The sequence below is a fragment of the Mobula birostris genome, chromosome 2 (assembly GCF_030028105.1).
Source record: "Mobula birostris isolate sMobBir1 chromosome 2, sMobBir1.hap1, whole genome shotgun sequence".
In the NCBI taxonomy this organism is placed as follows: domain Eukaryota; kingdom Metazoa; phylum Chordata; class Chondrichthyes; order Myliobatiformes; family Myliobatidae; genus Mobula; species Mobula birostris.
The window spans coordinates 238419178-238432543 of NC_092371.1; the positions used below are offsets into that span (position 1 = coordinate 238419178).

The 13366-nt window shown below is 41.3% G+C and overlaps 1 protein-coding gene across 1 annotated transcript in view; it reads left to right on the forward strand.

Annotated features, from left to right (window-relative positions):
- Positions 1–13366, forward strand: part of nt5dc1 (5'-nucleotidase domain containing 1) — a 673759-nt gene that overhangs the window by 36344 nt on the left and 624049 nt on the right. The window contains exons 4-5 of the mRNA XM_072251620.1: positions 1206–1315; positions 2499–2578. Coding sequence (XP_072107721.1) covers positions 1206–1315; positions 2499–2578 — 190 coding nt within the window. The remainder of the gene's footprint in view (positions 1–1205; positions 1316–2498; positions 2579–13366) is intronic.

A 13366-nucleotide genomic window follows, 5' to 3' on the forward strand; every position in this document is an offset into this window, starting at 1 on the left:
TGAGTAAAAAAACTTACCCCTGACATCTCCTCTGTACCTACTCCCAAGCACCTTAACCCTGTGTCCTCTTGTGGCAACCATTTCAGCCCTGGGAAAAAGCCTCTGACTATCCATACGATCAATGCCTCTCATCATCTTATATACCTCTATCAGGTCACCTCTCATCCTAAGGAGAAAAGGCTACGTTCACTCTACCTATTCTCATAAGGCATGCTCCCCAATCCAGGCAACGTCCTGGTAAATCTCCTCTGCACCCTTTCTATGGTTTCCACACCCTTCCTGTAGTGAGGCGACCAGGACTGAGCACAGTACTCCAAGTGGGGTCTGACCAGGGTTCTATGTAGCTGCAACATTACCTCTTGGCTCCTAAATTCAATTCCACGATTGATGAAGGCCAATACACTGTATGCCTTCTTAACCACAAAGTCAACCTGCACAGCTGCTTTGAGCGGCCTATGGACTCAGACCCCAAGATTCTCCTGATCCTCCACACTGCCAAGAGTCTTACCATTAATACTATATTCTGCCATCATATTTGACCTACCAAAATGAACCACTTCACACTTACCTGGGTTGAATTGCTGCCAAAGGTGCATCTACTAAATACTGACTTGCAGGAGGTGAATGCTTGTGCAATCAATTATTTTGTATTTTATATTTGTAATAAATTTAGATCACATTGTAGAGATCACGAAAAAGTATTTTTCTGTTGATCAGTGTAAACAGAACCTACTTAGATTCACTGTGATTCAATGCCGTAAAACAATATAACATAAAATCTTCCAAGGTGGGGTAAGTACTTCTTTGAGTATGAGACCATTTTCTATTAAAATACAAGATATGAAATGAAGGCAGCCAAATGTGATTGATTTTTTGTGTTTCATGTTAAATTATACATGTCCCTACTTTTTTTAATGTTGAAATGTCAAGTTAGGGCTGAACTACTTTCTTGATTTGAGTTTGACAATTTTTTTCATGCTGCTGAATTAGAAAATTTGCTTTCTGAGGAAGGTGGAATATGTGTTCAATACTATTACATTGGTTCCTGTGTGTCAGTATAATTATAATTTGTAAATTAGAAAGCCTAGAAGTTATCTGTTCTATTTATGAGCAAGACTGTATTGAATTTAGTAAATAAGCAGTATGCTATATGCTTTTTGTATAAATGAAATCTGGAACTATAGGATCTCACTTGTTTTAAATAGGGCTAGTCATGGCACAAGAATTTTAACAGCAGAAGAGATATTGGAAACATATGGAAAGAAGAGAAAATGGAAACACTTCAAAACAATCAATGGTGTTTTTGCACGTTCAGGTACGAAGCAAGATGATTAAAAGGATGCATTTAATTGATTTCACTTTTTAAAGTACAGTGGATTCTGGTTAACACACACAAAATGCTGAAGGAACTCAGCAGGCCAGGCAGCATCTGTGGAAAAGAGTACAGTGGATGTTTCAGTCTGAGACCCTTCAACAGGACTGGAGAAAAAAAAATGAGCAGTTTCTGGTTAATTAACCCAATTAAGCGGCTGCCCCAATTAGTCGAAATTTCATGGAAATAATTAAAGCGTATTTTTTTAAAAAAAGACAAACTACTGTTTAACTGAGTAACAAATTATGTATTTTCATGAAATACAGAACAAATTGGAACCCAACCAATACCACAACAGTACTATAAAACTGTGCATTAATTCCTAATGGTTATCCATGCAGAAATTCATCTGCCATGTTCTTTTGATTGACTAAATAAACAATTTGCACAGTCACCTATTGTAGATAATGGACTGCCATAACACAATAATTAAGACGATTGCATCTTCCAAATAGTCATTTTCATTGTAGCAATCAAGATGATTGTTGATACCTTTGTAAATCCTAACTTGTTGAACTAGTGAAATCGTTTCATTTTCACTCCCAGCCATTTCTGTCATCTCCAAGTCTGAATGCTTGAAACCGTAGTGTGTAGAACAGTTTCACATTGTTTTACTGCTTATTTCTTGCCTACTATCAGTGACAAAAATCACCACTTTTTGAACACAAACACAAGCTATTTAAAAACTGATTGCCTAAGCACAGTGTAGAGTCTAATAGCTGTTCAAGTGGATGCGACTTACGCTAGTTAGAAACTGTTCTGCAACAGTGTCCTGCCCTAAATAAGTGGTCTAGTGTCCCAAATAAACAAACGAATCCTGGCTATTTTTTCAATTTAGGTTTTGTTTTTCAAGACTTGTTCCAAATAAACGGCCCAGTTGACTGGAATCCACTCTATTTACATTTGTGAAGATCTTTAAATATTTAATTTAAGTGTTAACAGAAGGAAATAAATTTCCTCTAAAAGAGTACAATTCTGAGTTAATGTAATTATTTATTTCTACAGATAAGAATTAATTGTGGAGATAGTTAATTTGACAAGTTTGCAATGCATTACTTATATTTCATAATAAAGTAGAATATATAAAAGAGAGATTTTGATTGGCCTTTTTTCTCCTTTTTCTCAGGCAAATATCATTTCTATGACAATTATTTTGACCTGCCAGGAGCTTTGCTGTGTGCACGTGTAGTAGATCTATTAGATCAGGTAAGGAAGGCTTTAAGTTCTTTTACTTTTTCCTCCCTGAGTCATGGAAGGCACAGTAGACTAAAGGCTATCCATACCGTTATCTCATACTGGTTACTTACTGTAAATTAAATTATTTATTCTGATTTTGATCCTAGAAAAACAACATGTTTTGTATAAATATGAAGAAGTATTATATACTGTAATGGAATCAGAAATTCGAGCAGCCGTAAATAAAACAAAACATAACAGAGCAACTGGTCCAGACAACATCACTGTTGAAATGATACTGGCCTTAGAAGGTTTTGGAATAGAGAAAATAACAGAAATAACAAATGAAATCTATGATCATGGGGAGATACCCGATGATTTAAGTAAATCAGTGTTCATCACACTTCCAAAGAAAAAGGGAGCAACAGAATGTGAGTTACATCGTACAATAAGCCTGATGAGCCACATGGCAAAAATTATTCTCAGTGTAATCATGATGAGAGCAAGACACTGTATAAAACCAGAAATCAGTAAAGAACAATGTGGCTTTGTGGAAAACACTGGAACCAGAAATGCAATTTTCATGCTACGGATGATCTGTGAACGAGCCATCCAGGTACAAAAAGACATCTACCTATGTTTCATTGACTATACAAAAGCTTTTGACACTGTCAGACAGCAAGATCTTCTGGAAATGCTTCAAGATCTTGACATAGATGGGAAAGATATACATTTCTTAAGAAACTTATACTGGGACCAGACAGCATCCATCAGAATAGAAGGAGAAGTGAGTGAGTATGTGAATATCATGAGAGGAGTCAGGCAAGGTTGTGTCTTTTTGCCAGACTTATTCAACCTGTATAGTGAAAATATCTTGAGAAGTTTCAAAGACATCAAAGAATTCACAATTGGAGGCCATAATATAAATAACATCAGATATGCTGATGGCATCGTACTAATAGCTGACTCAGAAACAAAACTTCAAGAGTTACTCACTATAATGGCAGCAGAAAGTAATTGCAGAGGCCTCTCACTCAACACCAAGAAGACAGAAAGCATGGTCATCTCCAAAAAGACAAACATCCCACAATGTGTGATCAAGATCAGAAATACAAACATCAAACAAGTCAACAAATTCAGATATCTTGGCAGCCTAATAACAAGTAATGGCAGGTGCGACACAGATATCAAATACAGAATAGCAACGGCAAAAGAAGCTTTCCAAAAAATGAAGCCCGTATTAACAGACAGAAAGATGAGCACGTACACTAAAAACAGAATACTGCAGTGCTACATTTATTCTATCCTGACTTATGGAAGTGAATGCTGGACCATTTCTCCAGCAATGGAAAAGAGACTAGAAGCAGCTGAATTATGGCTCTACAGGAGAATGTTAAAAATATCATGGACCACACACACATCAAATAAAGAGTTTCTCAGAAGAGCCCAGGCAGTTCGATCACTCATACCAACAATAAGAGAAAGACAACTCAGATTCCTAGGACTCATCATGCGGAAAGGTGAACTAGAAAAACACATACTATCTGGAAAGATTGAGGGGAGCAAACCTAAAGGAAGACCTCGGCTTATGTACATCAAAAGCATGGCCAGGTGGCTACACATCGAGGAAATGGAAGTCATCCAAAAAACGAAGGATAGACCTATATGGAAAACCATGGTCACCAAAGTCTGCATCGGATATGGTACCTAGACAGACAGACAGTGGTTTGTTCAATTTCTACTGTCGCGTCCTTTTCAAGGCGGTTAGTCCACCTTTGGTCCCCACCTGGCACTCAGCTCTCACTTGTGGCTCTCTGTAGTTGTTTGCATGCAACAGCGACCACACCCCAGGCAACGGCTTCGACAAGACGGCTAAACCAGGTGAGGGTAGCCGACGGGTCTCAAACCCTCGGTGAGATAGGGAGTTGTCTATCCCAGCATGTGAAGACAGACTCCAGCAGATTGAGCGGACGAGACCAATGGAAGGTCCAATGGTCAAGAAGGTGGTGTCTGCAAGCGTCGTGGAACGTGTAGAGCACGACTAGACACAGAAGATGTCCTGATCTGCCACAGCACCTAGTCCCATCTCCAGCCGTCTTGACTCTGTCTTGCCACTGGATCCAGATGGGAATTGGAAAGAGAGGGTGAGGCTGACGCTGCGCAACTCTCCCTCACTTAAATCCAAAACAAGCGTTAGTCTCGACACCATTGGTGTCGAGGTCTTCATGAATGATGACGATGGACGAACACGCTGCAGCTGTAAAGAAAGCACAACTTCAGAAATCTTTAACCATTTATATTTTTCCTATAATTTTAAAATTTGGGATATAAACACTAGGCATAAATACTGAAAATCAGCAAAATTATACTTAACTAGTCAAGACAATTAGTGTTATGCACCTTCAGATTTTGTTGTTAAAGAGTTAATGTTCACAGATAACTTTGAAATGAGAATTGAGATTGCACATATCCTGTCCAAGTTTTCAGAAATTAAAACTGGAAGGTCTAACTTGTCATTCTAATCTTTATTTTGATGGCTGAAAATTACTTTGCACAACTCTTGATTAAATTAAAATGGCCTATTTGAAGAGCAAAAATATTGTATGCTTTTCTGAGTTCCTGGGTACCCATTGGGAATTTCAAGCCTTGACTATTTGACAAAGCTTTTCACTGGGGAGCAACTTTATTTTCTATTTAAAGCTTCATCAAATGATGCAACACTCACAACATTTTGTGTTATTTTTAACTTTGCTACCTGAAAAATGGTACTTCCTCTTTAGTTGCAAAGCTACTGGCTTTTGTTAACTCTTTTTCCTTTCTTTCTATCTTATAAACGGACCAGTGTTGTAATTGACTAAACTGAGCCTCATAGAAGCTGTATATAAGACCAGAAGATACTGGAGCAGAATTAAATCATTTGGCCCATCGAGGCTGCTCCACCATTTCATCATGGCTGATCCAATTTTCGTCTCCGCTGCAATCCCCTGCTCTCTCCCTGTATCCCTTCATATCTTGACCAGTCAAGAATCTATCAATCTCTACCTTAAATATACATAAAGATTTGGCCTCTACAGCTGCATGTAGCAAAGAATTCCACAGATTCACCACTCTCTGGTTAAAGAAATTCCTTCTCATCTTCATTCTAAAAGGACACCCCTCTATTCCTCTGGTCTTAGACTCTCTCATCATAGAAAACATCCTGTCCACCTCCACCCTATCAAGGCCTTTAACCATTCATTAGTTTTTAAATGAGGTCACCCCTCATTCTTCTAAATTCTAGTGAATACAGACTTAACGTCATCAAACACTCTTTATATGACAAGCCATTCAATCCTGGAATCATTTTCATGAGCCTCCTTTGAAACCTGGCCAGTTTCAGCACATCCTTTCTAAAATAAGGGGCCCAAACTTGCTTACAGTACTCCAAGTGAGGCATCACCGGTGATTTATAAAGCTTCAAAATTACATCCTTGCTTTTATATTCTAGTCCTCTTGCAATGAATACTAAAATTGCATTTACTTTCTTCACCAGACTCAACCTGCAAATTAATCTTTTTAGAATCTTGCACAAGGACTCCCAAGTCTCTTTTTGCACCTTGGTTTTTTGTATTTTCTCTCCATTTAGAAAATAGTAAATCCTTTCATTTCTTCTGCCAAAGTGCATGACCATACAATCCTGAGACTGTATTCCATCTACAATTTTCTTGCCCAATCTGTCTGTCCATCTAAAGCCTCTCTACTTCCTCAAAACTATCTGTCCCTCCACCTGTCTTCATGTCATCTGCCAACTTTGCAACAAAGCCATCTATTCCATTATCCTTTATTCCCAATCTTTGCCTCCTGTAAATCAGCCACTGCTTTATCCATGCTAGAATCTTTCCTGAAATACCATGGGCTCAAGGTTTGTCAAGCAGCCTCATGGGTGGCACTTTGTCAAAGGCCTTTTGGAAATCTAAGTACATAACATCAACCGATTCTCCTTTGTTTATTTTGTTTGTTACTTCTTTCAAAGTATTCAAACAGATTTGTCAGACAAGATTTTTCCTTGCGGAAACCATGCGGACTATAGACTATTTTATCATGTGCCTCCAAGTGCCCTGAAACTTCATCCTTAATAATTGACTCTAACATCTTCCCCACTACTGAGGTCAGACTAACTGGCCTATAGTTTCCTGTCTTCTGCCTCTCTCCCTTCTTGAAGAATGGAGTGACAGTTGCAATTTTCCATTCATCTGGAATCATTCCAAAATCTAGTGATTCTTGAAAGATCATTACTAATGCCACCACAATCTCTTCAGCCACCTCCTTCAGAACCCTGGGGTGTACACTATCTGGGCCAGGAGATTTATCTACTTTCAGATCTTTTAGTTTCCCAAGGAACTTCTCTCTAATTATGGTAATTTCACACACTTAATGAACCTTGACACCTGGAACTTCCATTATACTGCTAGTGTCTTCCACAGTGAAGACTGATGCAAAATACTTAGCAATTCGTACGTCATTTCATTGCCCCCTATTATTACTTCTCCCACATTGTTTTCTAGTGGTGTAATGTCCACTGTCGCCTCTCTCCTACACTTTATGTATCTGAAGGAATTTTTGGTATCCTCTTTAATATTATTTGCTAGCATTTTTGTATTCCATCTTTACCTTTATGACTTTTTTTAGTTGCCTTCTGCTGTTTTTTAAAAGTTTCCCAATCCTCTAACTTACCAGGAATTTTTCCTCTATTATATGTCTTCTCTTTGGCTTTTATGTCGGCTTTGACCTCTCTTGTTAGCTATGGTTGAGTCATCTTTCCTTTTGGATATGTTTTCCTCTTTGTGATATATATATATCCTGTGCTTCTGAATTGCTTCCAGAAATTCCAGCCATTGCTGCTCTGCCGTATTCCCTGCTAGTGTTCTTTTCCAATCAATTCTGGCCAACTACTCTCTCTTGCTTCTGTAATTCCCTTTACTCCACCGTAATACTGATACATCTGACTTTAACTTCTCCTTCTCAAATTTCAGGGTGCATTCTATCATATGATGATCACTTGTCCTTTTATTTTAAGCTCTCTAATCAATTCTGGTTCATTGCACAACACCCAATCCAAAATGGTTGATCCTTTAGAGGCCTCAACCATGAGCTGCTTGAAAAAAATCCCCCCCCCCCCCCAGTAATCCAGCACCAACTTGATTTTCCTAATCTAACTGCATATTGAAGTCCTCCATGACTATTTTAACATGTTGGTAGCAATGACATAAGAAGGAAAAGTAATGAGGTCCTGAAGAGAGAATTTAGAGAGCTAGGCGGAAAGATGAGTTGCAGGACCTCCAGTGTAGTAATTTCTGGATTGCTACCTGTGCCACGAGCCAGTGAAGGTAGAAACAGGGAGAAACAGGATGTTTTGGCAGATAAAATGTGTGGCTGAAAAGCTGGCGTAGGGGGAAGGGACTCAGGTTCGTGGATCATTGGGATCGCTTCTGGGGGACCAATATTCTCGCAGGCAGGTTTGTTAGAGCTATTGGAGATGGTTTAAACTAATCAGGCAGGGGAATGGGAACTGGAGTGAAGGGATTCAAGATAGGATGGATGGTAAGAATACAAAGATAGTGTGCAATCTGTCAGGAAGGGAAGGCTGATTCTAGGACAAAATTGCAGCTGGCAGGCTGAGTATTTGTGTATTAGGGATGAAGAATCAAAAAGGTTAGCAAATAGCAGTACTCAAAGTGTTATATTTCAAGCACAGAGTATAAAAAATAAGGTGGATGATTTTGTTGCACTTTTACAGTTTGTTGGGTTTGATGTTGTGGCAATCATTGAATCGTGGCTAAAGGATAGCTGTAGTTGGGAGCTGAATGTGCAAGGTTACACATTGTATTGGAGGATTAGGAAGACAGGCAGAGGGGTTGATGTGGCTCTGCCAATAAAGAATGGCATCAAATCATTAGAAGGATATGACATAGGATCAGAAGATGTTGAATCTTTGTGGGTAAGAAACTGCAAAAGTAAATGGACCCTGATGGCAGTTATATACAGGCATCCAAACAGTAGATGAGATGTGAACCACAGATTACAATGGGAAATAGAAAAGCATGTCAAAAGAGCAATGTTATGATAGTCTTGGGAGATTTTAATGTGCAGGTAGATTGGGAAAATCAGTTGGCAATGGATCCCAAGAGAATGTATTTGTTAAGTGCTTATGAGATGGCTTTTTAGAGCAGTTTGTCATTGAGCCTACTGGATTGGGTGTTATGTAATGAACCAGAGGCAATTAGGAACCCTTAAGAGGCAGTGATCACAATATGATTGAGTTCAACTTGAAATTTAGTAGGGAGAAAGTAAAGTCTGACAGTGGGGTAAAGGGCATTACAGTGGTATGAGAGAGGAGTTGGCCAAAGTAAGTTGGAAGGAGATGCTGGCAGGGATGACAGCAGAGCAGCAATGGCATAAGCTTCTGAGAAAAATGAGGAAGGTGTAAGATAGATGTATTCCAAAAAGAAAGAAATGCTTAATGGCAGATAGTACAACTGTGGCTGTCAAGGGAAGTAAAAGCTAAAAGCAAAAGAGAGAGCATACAACAAAGCAAAAATTATTGGGAAGATAGAAGATTGGGAAACATTTCAAAACCTCCAGAGAGCAACAAAAAGGATCACTGCGAGGGAAAAGATGAAGCATGAAACCAAGCTAGCAAACAATATCAAGGTGGATAGAAAAGGCTTTTTCAAGTATATAAAAAATAAAAGAGAGATGAGAGTGGATATAAGACTGCTAGAAAATGAGGCTGGAGAAGTAATAGTGAAGGGGGGGCATGGTAATGAGATGGCAGGTGAACTAAATGAATATTTTGCCTCAGTCTTTACTGTGGAATTCACTAGTAGTGTGCCAGGTGTTGAAGGGGGTGAGGGAAGAGAAGTGAGTTCAGTTACTATTACAAAAAAGCTGAAAGACTTGAAGGTACATAAGTGACCGGACCAGATGAACTCCACCCTAGGGTTCTGAAAGAGGTAGTGGTAGAGTTTGGAAGCATTAGAAACGATCTTTCAAGAATCATTGGACTCTGGCATAGTTTTGGAGTACTGGAAAATTGAATTGCAAATATCACCCCACTCTAAGAAAAGAGGAAGACAGGAGAAAGGCAATTATAGACCAGTTAACCTGACCTCAGTGATTGGGAAGATAATGGTGTCAATTGTTAAAGTTGAGGTTAGGGAGTACTTGGTGACACGGGACAAGATAGGACAAAGTTAACATGGTTTCCTTGAGGGAAAATCTTGCCTGATGAACTTGTGGGAATTCTTTGAGGAAATTACAAGTAGGATAAATGAAGGGAATGCAGTGGATGTTGTATGTTTGGATTTTCAGAAGACCTTTCACAAGATGTCACACATGAGGCTGCTTACCAAGTTAATTGCCCAAGTTAAAAACCCTAGCTGGCCGGCTCTCCCATCCATTCTGCTCTCCAATGTCTACTCCTTGTCAATAAATTGGACTACATCCGACTCCAGCGGACTACTCAATGTAAGTTTAGAGTCTGCTGTGTTTTTTAGGAAAACGTGGCTCACTGACAAGAGTTCCAGATGCCGCTTTTCGGCTAGATGGGCTCGCTTTGTTTCGGGCCGACAGATGCAGCTCTGTGTGGTAGGGCTCACAGTGGTGGCTTGTGTGTATACATCAACACGGAATGGTGCAAGAACACTGTGCTAGACTCTAGATACTGCTCATCGCTAGTGGAGTTTGTGACTGTTAGATGCAGACCATTTTATTTACCACAGGAATTCACCACTGCCCTTATAGTCAGTGTGTACATTCCCCCCAGTGCTAATGCTAAGGAGGCGCTCTGTGAACTGTATGGGTCTGTTAGTGAACTGCGGAACACACACCCTGATGGACTGTTTATTGTCGCTGGAGATTTCAACCATGTGAATCTCAAGTCAGTGCTCCCCAAGTTCCATCAGCATGTGGATTTTGAAGCGAGTGGGAAGAACGCGTTGGACCTTGTTTATACAAACATTCCTGACGTGTACCGGGTGGAGCCCCACCCCCCACCTCGGTTACTCAGACCTCATCTCTGTTATGCTAATCCCAGCTCGTTAGATGCTCTGGACCAGTTCTGAAGTAGGTGAAAATCTGGCCAGCAGGAGCCACCTCTGCTCTTCAAGACTGCTTTGAGCATACTGACTGGCACATGTTCAGGGAGGCTGCAACCGATAGCGGCTCCACCACCTTAGAGGAGTACATGGCATCAGTGGCTAGCTACATCAGCAAGTGCATTGATGATGTCACTGTGTCCAAGACCATCACTATACGCTCCAACCAGAAGCCATGGATGACCGCGGAGGTGCGTGTGCTGCTGAGGACCTGAGACTCCGCCTTCAGAACAGGTGACAAGGCATCAGAGAGGCAAAGCATGCACACGCCCAGTGAGTCCACAGCCATTTCCAGGACAATGGTAACACACGGCGCATGTGGAAGGGCCACCCCTCCTCCCAATGACCAAGTGCTGTGTCTTACCGTGGCCAATGTGAGGAAAATTCTATGCAGGGTCAACCCATGGAAGGCTGCTGGACCAGACAATATTCCTGGCAGGGTGCTCAGAGGATGTGCAGACCAGCTGGCAAATGTTCTCACTGACATCCTCAACATGTCTCTGAGCAGCGTTGTCGTTCAAGGCCACCACCATCGTCCCCGTGCCGAAGAAGTCTTCAGTGTCCTGCCTCAATGACTACCGTCCCATTGCTCTCACATCCATCATCATGAAATTTTTCGAGAGGCTTGTCATGCGACACATCAAGACCCTGCTGCCCCCCTCACTGGACCCCCTGCAGTTTGCGTATTGTCCCACCTGCTCAACAGACAACGCCGTTGCCATCACCCTCCACCTGGCCCTAACCCACCTGGTCAAAAAAGACACATACGTTCGAATGCTGTTCATAGATTTTAGTTCAGCATTCAACACAATCATTCCTCAGCACCTGATTGGAAAGCTGAGCCTGCTGGGCCTGAACGCCTCCCTCTGCAACTGGATTCTAGACTTCCTGACTGGGAGACCTCAGTCAGTCCGGATTGGAAGCAGCATCTCCAACACCACCACACTGAGCATGGGGGCCCCCCAGGGTTGTGTGCTCAGTCCACTGCTGTTCACTCTGCTGACCCACGATTGTGCAGCAATGCACAGCTCTAACTACATCATCAAGTTCGCCAATGACACAATCGTGGTGGGTCCCATCTGCAAGAACGATGAGTCAGCATACAGAGAGGAGGTGCAGTGGCTAACGGACTGGTACAGAGCCAACAACCTGTATCTGAATGTGGACAAAACAAAAGAGATGGTTGTTGACTTCAGGAGAGCACAGAGTGGCCACTCTCCGCTGAACATCGACGGCTCCTCCGTTGAAAGCACCAAATTTCTTGATGTTCACCTGGCGGAGAATCTCACCTGGTACCTCAACACCAGCTCCATAGCTAAGAAAGCCCAGCAGCGTCTCTACTTTTGCGAAGGCTGAGTAAAGTCCATCTTCCACCCCCCATCCTCACCACGTTCTACAGAGGAGGTATCGAAGGTATCCTGAGCAGCTACATTACTGCCTGGTTCGGAAATTGCACCGTTTCGGATTGCAAGACCCTGCAGCGGATAGTGAGGTCAGCTGAAGGGATCATCGAGGTCTCTCTTCCCGCCATTACAGACGTTTACACCACACGCTGCATCCGCAAAGCAAACAGCATTATGAAGGACTGCGCGCACCCCTCATACAAACTCTTCTCCCTCCTGCCATCTGGCAAAAGGTACCGAAGCATTCGGGCTCTCACACCCAGACTGTGGAACAGTTTCTGCCCCCAAGCCATTAGACTCCTCAATTCCCAGAGTCTAGTCTGACACCAATCTACACACACACACACACACACACACACACACACACACACACACACACACACACACACACACACTCCCTTTGCAATTTTCGCTCATTTCTTTCTCAATTCCTGCTAAAACATGGTTTACATTTACATTTATATCATTTATTATTATACTGTAATTTATCCTTTACTGTGCCTATTGTCTTGTTTATTAATTACTGTACTGTCTTACACTGTTTTGTGCACTTTATGTAGTCCCGTGTAGGTCTGAAGTCTAATGTAGTTTTGTATTGTTTCATGTAGCACCATGGGCCTGGAGGAGCGTTGTTTCGTTTTTTACTGTGTACTGTACCAGCAGTTATGCTTGAACTGACAATAAGAGTGACTTGACTTGACTTTTATTCATATAGATGATCGAATAGATGGCTTTGTTAGTAAATTTGCAGATGATATGAACATTAGTGGAAGGGCAGGTAGTGTTGAGGAAACAGGAAAGCTGTAGAAAGGCTTAGACAGATTAGGAGAATGGGCAAGAAAGTGGCAAGTGAAATACAATGTTGGAAAATGTATGGTCATGCACTTTGATAGGAGAAATAAATGTGCAGTCTATTTTCTAATTGGGGAGAAAATCTAAAAATCTTAAGATACAAAGGGACTTGGGAGTCCTTCTGCAGAACACCCTCAAGGTTAACTTACGGGTTTAGTCAGTGGTGAGGAAGACAAATGCATTCATTTCAAGAGGTCTAGAATTTAAGAGCAGGGATGTAATGCTGAGGCTTTATAAGGCCCTGGTGAGGTCCCACTTTGAGTATTGTGAACAGTTTTGGGCTCCTTATTTAACAAAAGATGTGCTGGCATTGGAGAGGGTGCAGAAGAGGTTCACAAGGATGATTCTGGGAATGAAATATGAGGAATGTTTGATGGCTGTAGGTTTGTACTTGCGGCAATTTAGAAGGATGAGGGGGGATCCCATTG